The 15,786-nt window shown below is 36.4% G+C and overlaps 3 protein-coding genes across 4 annotated transcripts; all 3 read left to right on the top strand.

The window, feature by feature from the left end:
• Positions 1 to 338: 338 nt before the first annotated feature.
• Positions 339 to 2,140, top strand: cby1 (chibby 1, beta catenin antagonist). 2 transcript variants are annotated; one of them, XM_082151156.1, is made up of 5 exons: positions 339 to 466; positions 771 to 867; positions 950 to 1,055; positions 1,146 to 1,258; positions 1,401 to 2,140. In XM_082151156.1, the coding sequence occupies exons 2-5, from the start codon at positions 790 to 792 to the stop codon at positions 1,470 to 1,472; spliced, it is 369 nt and encodes a 122-aa protein (XP_082007282.1). In that variant the 5' UTR covers positions 339 to 466; positions 771 to 789; the 3' UTR covers positions 1,473 to 2,140. The 2 variants fall into 2 exon arrangements, with proteins under 2 accessions (XP_082007282.1, XP_082007283.1); XM_082151157.1 differs by lacking the exon at positions 339 to 466 and adding an exon at positions 468 to 602.
• Positions 2,141 to 4,000: 1,860 nt separating this feature from the next.
• On the top strand, positions 4,001 to 6,585 carry slc16a8 (solute carrier family 16 member 8). Its single transcript, XM_082151137.1, has 4 exons — positions 4,001 to 4,347; positions 4,459 to 4,602; positions 5,165 to 5,995; positions 6,107 to 6,585. The coding sequence occupies exons 1-4, from the start codon at positions 4,131 to 4,133 to the stop codon at positions 6,280 to 6,282; spliced, it is 1,368 nt and encodes a 455-aa protein (XP_082007263.1). The 5' UTR covers positions 4,001 to 4,130; the 3' UTR covers positions 6,283 to 6,585.
• A 563-nt stretch (positions 6,586 to 7,148) lies between these two features.
• pdap1a (pdgfa associated protein 1a) lies at positions 7,149 to 12,350 on the top strand. The gene is made up of 6 exons (XM_082151154.1): positions 7,149 to 7,378; positions 7,756 to 7,838; positions 7,951 to 8,016; positions 10,057 to 10,181; positions 10,262 to 10,413; positions 11,190 to 12,350. Exons 1-6 carry the CDS (start codon positions 7,366 to 7,368, stop codon positions 11,222 to 11,224), a joined length of 474 nt encoding a protein of 157 aa, XP_082007280.1. The 5' UTR covers positions 7,149 to 7,365; the 3' UTR covers positions 11,225 to 12,350.
• Positions 12,351 to 15,786: the final 3,436 nt, after the last annotated feature.

Below are 15,786 nucleotides of genomic sequence, written 5' to 3'. Positions count from 1 at the left end.
CTGTGTTTCGGTTGGAGATCGTTTGTTTATAAAGATGGCATAGCAAAATAAAGAAATACTTTTATAAAGGTCAATGCAACTGCACCACATGCATCTAAATATGCATTTTCATGTACTTGACAAGGGACCAGTGAAGAATATCACAGGAAATGTATTATTATTAGTAGTAGTAGTCGTAGTAGTAGTATTATAGCTTACTAGAAAGGCTTCTCAAGAATGTTCATTATGTACTAAATCATAGACGTGGTCAAATTATTATGCATTGTCGCTTTTCGAAAATGTATCCCTAAAATGTTTTAAAATGTCATATTAAGTTGTAGATTTTGTTTGGAAAGGTACTTTTAACTTGTAAGATTGAGCTTCCGGCGTTGCTAGGCTCCCCCGGAATTAGCATTTTGTTTACACATGTCTTTGGCTTTAAGGAATATCGTTGAAACAATCGTGAGGAGAAACTAAACGCAGCTGTGTATGCATTTTACGTTATACATACATTTATTTTCCAAAAGCAGTTGCGCTCGATCTGTATTGAATAATATGTATTTATAATTAGCTGCTTGCCTGTTAACTTTTTGCTGACAATAAATTGTCTCTCGAAGATAACGGTAACGTTAGTCTCTCCCCTTATTATCCGAGTCATTTTGATATCAAGATATTATTGTAACGTTATGTCTGTTATTAGAGCCTGATCTGGACACTGTATGGTGGCTACAGCGATTAATGCTAAAAATATAACATGTAACGTTACTCAAATATGTTTTGTGTTGATGCAGGTTGGATTTTTACTTCAAAATGCCCTTGTTTGGCAACACTTTCAGTCCCAAGAAAACCCCTCCTCGGAAGTCTGCTTCGCTTTCCAATCTACATACAGTAAGTATAAGTTTATGTCGGTTCACATAAACTAATATGTATTTAGAGGCCAAACCAAACCAATCATTTATGTTTTTGTCAGTTGGATCGGTCAACACGGGAGATTGAATTAGGTCTGGAATATGGATACCCGATGATGAATCTTGGCAGCCAGAATTTTAAATTTGAAGATGGCCAGTGGATCTCAGGTATGGCTTCCTACAATAAACAGACTGATTTAATTCAATGCCAGTTAGTAGCCTGTTTAAAGAGTGTAATGAAGTCTTTGTCAACCACAGAGTCAGGAGGTAATGTATCAGGAAAAGAGGTACAGCGACTGAAGAAGAGGAATCTACAGTTAGAGGAGGAGAATAATCTGCTCAGGCTAAAGATTGAGGTTCTTCTGGATATGGTGAGTATTGAATGATTATAATGCTGAACGCCACCACAGCTTGAAAAATATGAAGCTAAATCTAAATAATAAAAATGATATTCTATAAATTATGTGTTGGCAAAATTCTCGTACACAAAGTGATTTAACATATTTTCTTTAGCTTTCAGAATCAACCGCAGAAACACATTTAATACAAAAGGAACTTGAAAATGTGAATAGAAGAAAGAAATGAAGGAAGGAAATAAAGGGGATTTTCTCTTCTCTTTAAGTGTGTATACAATGAATTTCAACAGACAATGTTTAAATATAAGTTTCATTTACACAATTGATTATTTATCACTTTGTATATTTCCTTTTTTAAATTTGCTGTTCCAATGCCAATTATATGACTGAACAAAAATATTTAGGTTAATGTAATTTCATATCATCTTTATATAAGCATCTTTTTTGTTCATTTTTTACATTTTGCCCTTAAAAATCTATATTGCGTTTTAAAGAAAACTATTATTGTCATAGAAACATGCTGTTGAATTCAAAGATTATTTCAGATTGCATAAAAAGCAGCTAAAGGTCGCTCATTATGTTTAGAATACAATAACTTGTCATTCTTATAGCCAGTTATTCCAAATCTCCATTCTTACATGACAGTCCCAAAACCTTTCTGCATGTGTAGATCTGAATGTGCATTCATATCACAGGAAACAATCACACTCTTTCTTTGGTTCCACAGTAAGATTAGCCAAGAGCTGTAAAGGTTTTAACATGTACATGCAGATTTAAGAGGATTTTCTTGTGTGTGAGGCACGTATTGCACGGCTATGTTTTTTTTTTTTTTTTTTTCTTGTCTTGTCTTTTTACATGTTTAATAAATTGACATGAATAAATGTTGTCCTGATTTTATGCCGCAGTGTTATTTCCATACAGTGCATTATTTCCTAGTTTTTCTTTTATTTAATTGGACTTCTCTAAAGTGGATCTCGTCGAAACAAACACAATTTTGCTGTGAACTCCATATTTCCAAACCGAAAAAATAACACTTGCTATTGTATCACATTTAGTTTTCACTACAGAACTAAACTACTTACATTGATGTATTGACTCTGTGTTGCATTTAGGATGAAAATGTCAACAAGTAAATAACCAAACAAGAGTGCTGTAATACCACTTGTGCTGTCCGGGAATTTCCCCTCATTTCCTGCAAATAAGAGACTTTGTGGGTATTACAGATTAATAGTTTGAAGTTTGAGAAAAAGAAGGAGGTGCACCAGAAGGTTTATTTAACAGATTTTCCTTTAAATTCATTCATATGTGCAGTGCAGTCTCAATAACATAAGACGAAGTGACTTACATTATAAACATGTTTATTAAGAAGGTCAGGTATACAGCTACTTGAAGAGATTTTCTGCCGTATCAAAAGCCAGGTAAGACATTGTCTTGTGTTTAGAGTGGCTTAAAGACAATCAAATAATTGTTGTCAAGCTGATATTTTATACATCTCTATAAAGATTTTTAATCTTCCAGGTAATTGAGGAGCATCTGGATTTCACTTTCCCTAATGACAACTCAGTGTAGTGGTTTTATTGTGGTATACAGATCAAGTCAAGTCACCTTCATTTATATAGCGCCTTTAACAATACAGATTGCATCAAAGCAGCTTTACAGTGATAACAGTAAATTAAAGTAACCGACTGTTTTGGCTTTACAGCAGCTCTAGAATAAAGTGCAGCTAAAGTTAGTTTTGACTGATTCACTTCCGTTGCAAAGATCATTAGTTATTAACTTACCGCTTACACCGTTCTAACAGAAAAAAAGTCTATATTTGTTACATTTAGATTCTGTATGGTTACACAAAACTGTCCAATTGTAAAACTTTTGCATGCCTACATTTATTTTCTCTAATTTTAGAGATTCTGTAAAACACTGTAGTGTTAAGGCCTGTTCACACCAACAACGATAACTGTAATGATATTTTGCACACCAGCGGATGATATCGTTCTGTTTATTCTGCACGCTTGCTTCTCGGTCGCTTTAAATGCTCGAGTTCGTTATAGCAGGGTGTAATCTGATTGGCTGTCAATGTTTTTTATCGTTCATCAGCTGGATAAAATCGTTCTGAATGTGAACTCTGCTATTCTTTAATATTGAGAACGATATAGAACTATATCTTTGTAGTTATCGTCCTTGGTGTGAACGGGCCTTTATAGTAAAAAGCATATCATAGTATGTCTAGATTCACATTTAAAACAATAAAGAGGAATTGTAGGAATGAAAACTTTTAAAACAGGCATTTTAAAAGTCTGTCCCAATTGGAATCTTTCCGATGTCTGTTTATGTCAAAATCCAGACATTCTGAATCAGATTATGTCAATGCACAAAAGTGGTGTAAAAAAAGACATTATTAAAGGAAACAGATTTATCCACACCCTGAATGTCTTCCCTCCTCACTGTACAAATAATGCATCCTGTTAAATATTCATATTACTTTCCTATATTTGGTCTGTATGTAAAATACAAGAAAGAACAACATTTGAGGTGTAACCAGAGACTTGGCATTTGAGAGCAGTACGGATTCAGTCAATTGTAACAGAAATCAATGGGGGGAAAAACTTAGATACTTGATAAGAATTAGTAAATATGATACATTATACATAACTGCAGTGTGTCAGTCACCTTATGAGTAGGTCGGTCTATGACTCTACTTCCTGGGGGTGAAGGGAAATCTGTTGAACTCATATACTTCCTTCCTTTGTGTAATGTGGCACAGGTGAAGCAGCACATGTTCAGTAGTGCATCGACTGCGTAGCTTCCTTCTGAAAAAGTGTTTTGATTCTACAGATTATATAAGTATATACAAAAAGTGTTGTCTTCTCTTTTGGAGGCCTGAGCCACTATGGGAATTGTTGTAGATGAGAGAAAGACAGAAGGTGCCCCAGATGGCGGCTGGGGCTGGATTGTTCTGCTGGGAGGTTTTGTCATCACTGGCTTCTCGTATGCCTTCCCAAAAGCTATAAGTGTATATTTCAAAGAACTTATGCAAGAGTTTAAATGTGGATACAGTCAAACTGCCTGGATTTCTTCTATAATATTAGCAATGCTCTATGGTTCAGGTAAGATCGTCTAAATTGAAAGTTGTCAGATTTATAAACCCTTTTAAGATTTTTATCAAAGTCTCTTTTTTCCTTCTTAATGGTAAACATATTTATTTTCATTTAATCCAGGTCCAGTCTGTAGCATTTTGGTTAATAAATTTGGATGCCGGCCAGTCATGTTGGTTGGAGGATTACTGGCTTCAGGAGGGATGATAAGTGCATCTTTCACTACTAACATTATACAGCTTTACCTCACTGCAGGTGTCATCACAGGTAACTAATAGATATTTGTGATCATCAATAACTTATAATTCTAAAGACAGTTAGTTCTGGTATCCTGTGGGGAGTTTTCAGTGACTCTTTCAACATTTTACATAGTTACGCCATAGGTGACTAAATGTGTCTTTATGAGTGAATTCAGGACCAAAACCTGAATTTTGTTTTAGTTTTGTTTTTTGTCATGAATATCAGCACAGGCAATATTGCTTAAAGGGATATTTCACCCAAAAATATAAATTCTGTCATTATTTGCTCACCCTACTCACCCTCATTCCAATGTCTTTCTTCTGTGGGTATGGAATTTATTGCATTTTGTTAATATTAGAGACATATTTAAGGACATATTACCTGTTACAAAATTTTTGTTTTGCCAACAAAAATAGTTCCAAATGAAGTCAAAGCAAAATCCCACATTGGGTGTAATTGATATTGCTAAACACAAGACAAAGCTTTGTTTTATAAATGAAAATACCATTATAAAAACGTGTATGGAAGTTGTTAATGTCAGTGAAGTTGCATCCATTTTTGAACGAATAATGTCTTTCTCTCTTTAAAGGTCTTGGACTGGCTTTGAACTTCCAACCATCACTGATTATGCTGGGGTCTTATTTTGACAAACGCAGACCACTTGCCAATGGACTGGCGGCAGCTGGAAGTCCTGTATTTCTGTCAGTTCTTTCTCCATTAGGACAAATGCTGCTCAACCGCTATGGATGGAGAGGAGGCTTTCTCATTACCGGTGGTCTTCTGCTCAACTGTTGCACCTGTGCAGCTGTAATGAGACCCCTGAAACGTAAAGAAAGGAAAGCGACAGCCTGTTCCCAGGAGCTCAAGGAAATGCTGCCTCCTGAGACTGGACAAGAGAATATCATTTGTGAAAACAATAATGATAAAAAGCCCACTAAAAAGAAGCTTTTGGACTTCAGTGTACTTTGGAACAGAGGGCTTATTATTTATATCATTGCAAAATTTATAGTTGTCCTTGGCCTATTTGTTCCAACTATTCTCTTAGTCAACTATGCTAAGGACCAAGGTGTGCCTGCGGAGGATGCTGCTTTTTTGTTGTCTATTATAGGATTTATTGACATCTTTGCTCGTCCCACATGTGGCATTTTGGCTGGTTTAAATTGGATTCGACCCAAGATGTCTTATTTCTTCAGCCTGGCCTTGCTCTTCAATGGCCTAACAGATGTTTGTTCAGCTACAAGCACAGACTATAAGGGACTAGTTATCTTTTGCGTGTTCTTTGGGCTGTCTTATGGCATGGTGGGTGCTCTACAATTTGAAGTTCTGATGGGTATTGTGGGAACAAGCGGTTTTTCCAGTGCACTTGGCCTAGTGCTCCTCTTTGAGGCAGTGGCTGTGCTGATCGGACCACCCTCTGCTGGTGAGTTATGATGAAGACATGCATTAAACTGAATCATCACCTATGAAATGGTAGTTTTTATGATCCATGTGTAAATTTAATAAAGATTTTTACATGTATTTTTCTCCACAGGTTATTTGGTGGACAAGTACAAGAACTATGAACTGATTTTTTACATGGCTGGAGGAGAGCTGATCATCGCTGGAATATTTCTTGCCCTTGCATCATTCTGTTTTATTAACCAAAAGAAACACAAAGACTTACAGCAGAATAATCTTGCTGAAGTGGCAATCAATCCTAAAAGATAAACAGTGGAGAGAGCTGAAGAGAGGGACGTTCATGTTCAATTAATTTTGTTTAGTCGTGTGTTATTAAAATTAGTGTATTGTACTGTGTGTGAGTGTGTTCAGGTTTTCCTAATTACTAACTCTTATGTACAAATTACACAAAATAATTCCACAATCAACAAAACCATTTTTGTGGGTCAATGAGAAATCAGGAAGATAATAAAAAGGAGAAATCTTGTGCCACATTCTTAGAAATGCTATTTTATATTCATGTTGGTTTTATGTGCTATACATTTTATAAATTACAGTTGAATTTACATAGAATCTGTGTTGTTATTGTTAACTAAGTTCTGAAGATGAACAAAAGTCTAATGGGTTCTGAACGACATGTGCTATATATGCTATACTGAACATTCATGTAATACATTTTATAAATCATAATTTAATCTACAAAGAATCAGTGTTGTTTTTGTTAACTTAAACTATTAAAAACCGTTTTCTTAATTGAAATACAGCTGAAATAAATTATAGGCTTAATATAAAATAAAAACATAAACTTAAAAAAGTTAAAACGAAAATTAGAAATGTTGCCTTGTCCACTAACTGAAATAAACAGATTAAAGTTGAACTCCTGTTTACAACGTAGGACTAAAACTTAAATAAAAAAAGCACATGACTAAAACTTAAAATAAAATGAAAACTGAAAATCTAAAAATAAAAGTTAGTACAAGATATTAATAAATATTTTACTGGTGTAAAAATAATACAAAGATAACTGCATAGAATGATACGAAGATTACATGACATCGCATTGGCTAACTGCCTCTGTCGTAAAAATCATTTTGAATTTTGATTGGCCAACCCAGCATTCAATCATCAACAGTAAAGTCTCTTGACGTCACTCACAGGAAGCGGCAGAATAGTGCTTTCAGCGGTACTAATTTGAGTCGACGAGGTTGCGTCATATTTAACTTTAAAATAGCCATTTTGTAGAAGTTGATAGAACATATTAAAGCTATTCAATTCTAACGGGCACATATAATATTAGGACCAGAAATAGTATTTTTCCTTTGAGGGTTTTCATCGTCACAGAGTGATTCCACGATGCCGAGAGGAGGTGAGTGTCGTGCGCTTGCATGATCGCTGTTTTACCTTTTCCAACACCGCCAGAGCCAGTATTCAACAACAACAAAAGAAAACTTATGAAAGGGAAATATGGAATTGACGGTGAATATAAGGCCTCTGAGGATACCGTTAGTGGCTACAGCTTCTCTATAATGGGCAAATCACGTTTCCCACCGAAGCATGGACGCTAATATAAACTCAGGCCATATTGGACCAGTGCAGTAACATGTGATTGTCTGATAAGTCGACAGTTTCACTGATGACTCTTGTTCATGCTTCGCCTAATTATGCCATTAAATATCTACATAAAGTATAATAACCTTATTGGTTTTAATTTATTTTCTTATTTCACCTTGCCCACCACCTTAGGCAGAAAGAGCCATAAGGGCCGTGGGAAGCAGTTCAGCAACCCTGAGGAGATTGATCGGCAGATGAAAGCTCAGAGGGAACTGGTGAGTGTATAAGTTCATCTTCTGTCACTTTCCTTTAGTTTCCACACTCCTGAAGTTCACGTTTACTCTGCATCAGTTTGTTAAATGGAAACTGTGATTGTTTTGTGTGTAGGAGGCGAAAGAAGGGGCTGAACGTGAAAGTTCAGAATCTGAAGAGGAAAGCAGCAGTGACGATGAAGTATGAGGTTTTAATTAAATTCACTTAAAGTGATAGTTCTCCCAAAAATGAAAATCCTGTCATTTACTCACCCTAGTTCCAAACCCATTTGAGATACAAGTGCATTGTAAACCATTCCATATGAAACGAGTTGTTTAGTCCAAGTTTCCTGAAGAGACTCGTTTGCTTTATAAGATAAACTGATTTCATTTAGGTTTTTATTCACCTAAAAAAACATTGACCAAAGCACATCACATATAGTAAACACAAGCTCAAACATGTTGGCCTGAAGCACAAGAACCAAAGAGGTCTGAGGTATAGTCACGCAAAGACATTTAAAGGGATATTTCACCGCTGGAAAGATGAATGTGTATTTAAATTGGGTAATTTATGTAGTTGAAATGTGAAATTATTTTAGAAGTTGGTGCCTTCTAGACTTAGAAAAGCCAGAAAATTTATTTTTGGCTCATGTGGATGAAAGACAACAACTCCCAGAATGCACTTGCTTCGCTGCCCTACGAGGCCACTCCCACTCCCAAGCCACGCCTACCAGTTACAGAGGGCAGTATCGGAAGAAATGATACAACTAAGCTACTAGTTGACTCGAAACTGAAAAGACGCCATTTATTGTGAGATCCCACCCTCAATGGGTGGGTTGAAAACATGCGGAACTAGCTCCTACTACTGGCTGTAGTCTCTCGCCTCTGGCCAAAAAAGCCTCCGATGACGCAAAATGACGTTTTTTGCGTCATTGAGGTTTTTTTCGTCATCTGAGATTTTTTTCCAGACACGCAATACAGAAATCTCTCATCTCAGGGGGACATGAGGGAGGGAAGCACGGTCATTCGAAAATACTACCGGGTTTCTACTGATACAAAGCTTGACGCTAATCGGTGAAGTATCCCTTTAATAGATACTTAGATAATAGATACATCTTTCTGAAATGCACTTTCTGTAAAGCTGCTTTGAAACAATATGTATTGTGAAAAGCGCTATACAAATAAATTTGAATTGAATTGAATTTAAGCTTCAGTGTACCATATTTATGTAGTGTTGTCAAAAATATTGATATTTCGATATGTATCGAATAGGGGTGTAACAATATTCAAACCAAAACGAAAAACCGCGATACACAACCGACAGTACGTATAGCGATATTCTATATATATATATTGGATCATAAATTGACAGCAGCCTAATAAACCTGATGTCTGTCATGTTAATTTAAGAACAAAAGACAGAGAAAATAACTCGCTGCTCTTGAATGAATAACTTTTGTAACTTAAATAGAAAGCATTAATCAATCTATTCCAGTGTTATTTTACATTTTAATAACTTTAAATTCTGTAGTATTTTTTTAACCTAAATATACTGTTAGACCCACCTGAAAAACTTGAAGCCATGTTTTTTTCATTTGTCTCTTTATTCTATTGTATTTATTTGTGCTATCGTTTGCAATTTATTTCATTACTGACTGTTTATTTGTTTTTGTTTTTTTTAAATGTAGTTCAACTATTCAAATAAGCTATTACAGCAAAATTATCAAAAAATTATGAGATAATAAATTATCTGTGTGGCAGTATATATGGCAGTTTTCCCCATGGTATCAAAAATGTTATAGAATATTGATATTTTTCAAGGTATTGTATCTAAGTTGGAAATGTCAGTATCATGGCAACACTAATTTGATGTGCTCTATATATGTGCGTTGATTTTATAGGTGAATTAAAGCGTAAAATAAATCTGTTCATCATATATAGTGATTGTGTTTCTTCAGAAGTCTTGAATTAAACTGCTCATTTCAAATGGTTTTGCTTGGGCTGTCAGTGGACAGAAAAATGAGAATATTAAAAATGTTTTTCTGAAGATGACCAAAAGTCTTATGGGTTCTTAACAACATGAGGATTATGAAATTTTTCATCTTTGAGTGAACTTTCTCTTTAACACATTGTTATGGTTATTTGTTCTGTTTTAAATTTGATGGAGCTGCAGAGGGTGTTTCTGATGTATAAAGTTTCTAATTAATATGATTTTTACTAATGATTTGATTTCTTCTCTAAGGAACCTAAAAGGAAAGGTGTAGAAGGAATAATTGAAATCGAAAACCCGAACAGGATCTCCCAGAAAAGCAAGAAGGTTGTGGAAGTAGATGTCAATGCACCTAAAGAGCTCTCGCGTAGAGAAAGGTATGTGGGAGAGCGTAAACTTGAGATCCTCAGTCAAATAAATGGTTGTTGCGTTATATACATCGTGTTTCCCTGTGTAGGGAGGAGATTGAGAAGCAGAAGGCTAAGGAGCGATACATGAAGCTGCATCTAGAGGGGAAGACGGACCAGGCTAGGGCAGACCTTGCCAGGCTGGCTATTATCAAAAAACAGAGGGAGGATGCAGCAAAAAAGCGAGAAGATCTAAGGAAAGGTGAGCTGATAACATTACGCCTTCTGATGCAAGATCAATGAATGACAACATATAAAACGGACGAAATAAATGATATTGCTTCCTGTTTAGTTGTGTGTGCATGTTGAGAGATGCTGAAACCAGGCCCGTCATGACCTTTGATATCCCCTGTCATGTCATAACAAAAAAACATACCATTGAAGCATATCTTTTTATAATTTTTGTTATAACTTTTTGTGCTTCATTATTGAAATATAGACTATATAAATAAATGGCCATTTATAATAAATTATATAAATACATTTATAAATAAAAAAATGATTACATTTTAATATAATATAGTTGGGTATAATGCAGTATTTACTTTCAGCCCATGCCCCTCATTCAAGTTTGATTGTTGGCTCTTCATAGTAGAAAGTTTGGACACTTCTTCTCGAGATAATACTGATGGACTGGTTAAAGGGATGGTCCGTCCAAAAAAATAAAAATTGTCATTGTCTCACCCTCATGTTGTTTCAAACTTGTTTGCATTTCTTCTGTAGAACATAAAAGATTATTTCAAAGAATGTTGGTAGGCAAAGATTTTTGGTTCCCATTGATTTCCATTGAAAAGACAAAAATGGGAACTGAAAAAAGCCCAAACGTTTACTACAAAAATCAGACTTGTTGAGGTCCATGGGGTGAAATTAAATCCCTTTTTATATTTCATTTTTGAGTGAACTATCCCTTTGATAACTAGTATTGACAATGGTCTTGTCTGCCTTGTAAAAGATAAATCTGTCTCTATTCTTTTTCAGAAAAAGAAGCAGAAGAGTCAAAGTCGAAACGCTAGCCCGAGCATCATCAAACAGGACAGGGCTTTTCTGGGGAGGGAGGGAACGGGACTAGTTGTTTAGAGGAAACAGCTCAGGGGTATCCATACTTGTCATCCTTCCACCCATTCAAGGTTGGAGGGGCATTTGGACAGTTATAGGAAGTCAAAGGGGAGGTGGTAAATGGTGTTGGAGTTTGTTGGCTTATTAATTTTCAAAACCACCAAACTTCACTCACTTTATCCCTCCCCTGACATATTCACTGTGCTCAGACTCTAAAGCTGCTGGAGTTTACGCTCAATTTCTATTTCTATGATGTTATCACCATTACGTTAGATTGGGATGTTATGGCAGAGTGAGGTAGGGATGCAGGTGCACTTGCGTGAGCTGTTGTTTTCTGATGGGGAAGAAGCATGCTGTAGTGTGGAACAGTCAAACACTAATTAGACATTTAGTCTTTTTATGCATCGAATGACATCAACCCTTTTACTGTCTTTAATTTTGTCCAGCTTTGTGGCCTCATTCTGTTTAAGTTCCAAACAATGCAGTCATTTAAAGGTTAATAGGTGGGTATATTTGGTTGTTACTTGGTGTAATCAGGACGTGCTTGGACATAATGCTGCAGCTAAATTCTTATTTAAAATGTTAATGTTTTTAAATACTTAAACACAATAATGTAGTCTTGGAACAAGGTGTCACTATCAACAGGACAGTATTAATGTAACTGCTTCAGCACTGCTGACTGAGCTGATTCATGTCTCCGCAACACCTCAGCACATCAACTTCTATAATACCCCTTTACTCAGGGTTTTGCATTTCTCTTGAAGTGGGACCCTTGTTTTTGTCACTACCAGACCCACTGGTGTGTCCTCATAATATTTTGAGTTTTATGCTTTAGCCCTGCTGCTGGGACCTGACTTGCCTTAACTGTTTAAGGAAAGCAATATTACCTAGATAATGCTGATGGTGCAACTTCTTCTTCTTTTTTTTCAGCTCTTAAACACAATTATTTACAATGTTTTAACATTTGTAATGCATTCATCAGTACCGAAATATGTATTTACTTGGGGTATTGATTTGAAATTAGTGGAATTGCTTATTTGAAATTTTGTTGTATACAAATAAATGAATTGGTAAATAAATAAAGTGTTTTCTCCTTGTGATATTTTGAGCAGAAATAATAAAAAAGAAAATGATGAAAGCTAAAAGTAAATTTTTGGTTGCTTTATTCTAACCACCTTTGACCACCTAGTATTGATAAAGCTAGACATTTAGAAAGCTTGCAGACTTTTTTCCAGTCCACAGATTGGGAAATTGGGATGATACAGAAACGATAGCTGTAGAAGGGAAACGAGTTTAACAGGTCATTCAATTTAGAGGCTGTGAAAAATCAAAAGGTGGATAAAAATGGTTGAAAATTATGAGATCTGCAAGAAATTATTTTTTTTAAGCATTTCTTTGTATTTAGCGATCACCAATAAAATGTAGTTATTGCGAAGTAGCATAAATGACCTCATATCTTGAAGGCAAACAGCATGTGTAGCCATTGCTTTATTCAACACTGATGTGGATGGACCGCGTTTGTGGTCAAAAAGACGTTTTCAAATTTTCAATACTGTGTATAAAAATTTAGCAATGATTTATCATAAAGTGAATCAATAGGATTGTCACAATTTCAAGAGATCGATCTGTCAATCCAAGTATTTATTTAAATAACTCAACATGTCACACCAGATCTTAGGTCATTACATTGTTATGAATTAATATTCAGAATTAATACTTTTATTCAGAATTCATTTTAAAGTTCTCATGTTGGTGGAATACAAACCAAAACAGCTCTCAGATCCGAAGTATCTATCAGGCCAGTTAATAACAGGTAAATTCAAAACAAGACGTGTTTTGTCCTGCAAGACGTACATGGTCGGCACCAGGACCCACAAAGTGGGTGTGCGGGCAGGCTCTGATACGGCCACGGTGGCCAATTAAGAACGTCTTGTGCTCCCTGACAGCTCTGTAACGACACCGTGGTGGTCGTCAGCTCCATCTGCCCCCAACTTGGTGGTCTTCAGCTCCCTCTTCTGCCCCAAATTGGTGGTCTTCAGATCCCTTTTCTGCACCACCTTGGTGGGATCCTGCTCTGCCAGCTCCATGCGGTGGCCACAGTTCCATTAGCTCCGTTGTGGTGGTCACCTGCTCTGCCCTGGCCACCTGCTCCGCCTGCCCTACCCTGGACAATTGCTCTGCCTGCCCTGCCCTGGTCACCTGTCCTGCTCTGCCTGCCCCGTCCTGTCCACCTTCTCCGCCCTGCCCTGGCCACCTGCTCTGCTCTGCGCTGCCCTGTTCACTTGCCCTGCCCTGCCCTGGTCACCTACTCCGTCTGGTCTCGTGGCCCTCTTCCACTTCAGGATCCAAGTAGAATCTAATTTGTTCCTTTGTTTTATTTCTTATGAAACTTTTTGTGATTGCTATTTTTTTATTCTGTAAAGAACTCTGAATTACCGATAGCACCTTGACAGACTGATTCCGAGAGAGAAAAAACTTCCAATGCAGCTCGAGTAGGCCTGCAAAAAAATGACCAGGGTAACCCGTTTGCCCTAATCAAGTTATTGTTGTATTTTTATTTATTTATTCTTTGACAGCAAAAGTGATATTTATAGTAAATATTGTATTTATCTGTTGCAAGAGCGCCCCCTGTAGGAGGCTCCGTCTCCCCCCTCATATTTACTTGGGACATTCCACTGGTTTCAGTTCATTTGTCTTAACCGCTTTGTTTCCCAAGGTAATTATTTGTGATGACACGCCTTTTATAATATAAAAGATAATTTCCCCTTTCATCTTTTTCACATCCTGCTGTTTGCACACACAAACAGCGCAATTGTAATGGTTGTAATGTGATGGACACTTGACTGCCTAAGGACAATTTATAAGGATAATAAGACTAATATTCTAAAGCCCCTATACCCCCACCTCACTCCACGCACTGGCAGCTGGACAATACTAAAAATCCTAAGGCCAAAAATCCATCATCTATCTATAAATTACGAGAACGTCTTTATGTTTCTGTGTCTGTGTCTCTCTCTGTGTGTGTGTGTGTGTGTGTGTGTGTGTCTGTTATCTGATATAACGCATATCTCTCGAAGCGTTAGTCCGATGGATTTCAAACTTGACAGGTGTCTCGCTACGGGCACGAGTAAGTGCGTTTTGATTAGAAATGCTAAAGATATCGTTAAATATATCGGTAAAAGAAGCACTTAGAAGGTTGTGGTTTAAAAATAAACATTCTGACATTAAGAGGGTTGTATCAGTCAAAGAAGCCCTAAGAAGGTTGTGGTTTAAAAATAAACATTCTGACATAAACACTCTCTGTCAGCTACACTGTTTACTTGTGAATATTATAGTTTGGTTCCAAAACCAAACTAGAATAACTACTTTGAGTAAAAATGTGTTTTCTTTACCAAGAAAGTGGCAAGATGAAAACCACTATTTTGTGTTTCAAACTTTCACATAGCATCTTTAGGTTATAATAACATTAAAAAAAAATATTCAAATCCGGATTTTGATTTTCAAAGATTAATAAATAAATGAATTATATATATTTTTATTATAAATATAAAAACTGATTATTTTCCCCAAAAATGCAATAAATTCATGACACTTTTTTTTTCAAAATGCAATTAATCCATTGAATCAATACAAAAGTTATTTTTCATATTGAAACTTGAAAATACACAACAAAGTAAGTTGATCCACATATGACAGCCTCTGAACTCGGTCAATACTAATCGTATAGGCACTGGACTAAAAGACATTCAATCAGCCATCGCTAAGAAATACCTCCTGAACTTTTTTTGACGGCGATCAGCTGTAAAATGGCTTGGTCCTGCTTGGTTTTCGGTGACGTTGAGTACAAGAACTGAAAGTTTTTTAAAAGATCCCCTGGGGTCAGCGTGACAGAAGTTTGATGCTGTCGGGTGTGAGAACAAGCAACAGTCTGCATTTCTCCTCCTCCCGCGTGCCTCATCTTCTTAATCTCCTCACGTAAATTATTAGATTTCGATGGCGTACGTTTCTTCCCTACGGCAGAAGCCATCACAGGTTCATCAATGCCGTCAAATGTATAATTTTTTTTGTTTGTTTGTTGATCAAAAAGTACAATGTAGATAAGGAAAACTATGATTCCGGGTGTATTCAAAGCGCCGCCGTTACTGTTTACAATGCGTGGAATGGTGCGCTGTGATTGGTTGAGCGGATTTATCGCATTCTGCAGAGAAAGGAGATTGGCGTTTGTCGCGGTTTGGAAAGGAAGGGAGAAAACATGACAGAATAACACGGCGGATATCGCATTTTAAGTAAGATTAAAAATTCACTTTTCAATACCGCCAAAATACAGATTTTTGCGGGAACTCAATTTTTTTGAAAAATGGCGTTTATCGCGTTTTGGAACCAAACTCTTCATTTTATTCACGGCCATCATTTGTAGTAACCTGTTCACAAACTGTTTGGTTAAGCGTAGCATTTTTTCGGAGTTCACTGTGTAGCCTGCTCCCTGAGTCGTGGAGTTCACTGTGTAGCCTGCTCCCTG

This window comes from Leuciscus leuciscus, assembly GCF_965113295.1.
Source record: "Leuciscus leuciscus genome assembly, chromosome: 21".
NCBI lineage: Eukaryota > Metazoa > Chordata > Actinopteri > Cypriniformes > Leuciscidae > Leuciscus > Leuciscus leuciscus.
The sequence above is the reverse complement of the archived record's forward strand: the minus strand, read 5'-3'. Positions and strand labels throughout refer to the sequence as shown.

Excerpts from the sequence above, each read along its gene's own strand:
- cby1 (XM_082151156.1), top strand. The coding sequence starts at position 790 with ATGCCCTTGTTTGGCAACACTTTCAGTCCCAAGAAAACCCCTCCTCGG. Across the intron at positions 1,056-1,145 it reads AGATGGCCAGTGGATCTCAG|AGTCAGGAGGTAATGTATCA; the intron begins GTATGGCTTCCT and ends TGTCAACCACAG. Across the intron at positions 1,259-1,400 it reads TTGAGGTTCTTCTGGATATG|CTTTCAGAATCAACCGCAGA; the intron begins GTGAGTATTGAA and ends TATTTTCTTTAG.
- pdap1a (XM_082151154.1), top strand. Across the intron at positions 10,182-10,261 it reads GAGCTCTCGCGTAGAGAAAG|GGAGGAGATTGAGAAGCAGA; the intron begins GTATGTGGGAGA and ends TTCCCTGTGTAG. Across the intron at positions 10,414-11,189 it reads GCGAGAAGATCTAAGGAAAG|AAAAAGAAGCAGAAGAGTCA; the intron begins GTGAGCTGATAA and ends ATTCTTTTTCAG.
- slc16a8 (XM_082151137.1), top strand. The coding sequence starts at position 4,131 with ATGGGAATTGTTGTAGATGAGAGAAAGACAGAAGGTGCCCCAGATGGC. Across the intron at positions 4,603-5,164 it reads CACTGCAGGTGTCATCACAG|GTCTTGGACTGGCTTTGAAC; the intron begins GTAACTAATAGA and ends CTCTCTTTAAAG. Across the intron at positions 5,996-6,106 it reads GATCGGACCACCCTCTGCTG|GTTATTTGGTGGACAAGTAC; the intron begins GTGAGTTATGAT and ends TTTTCTCCACAG.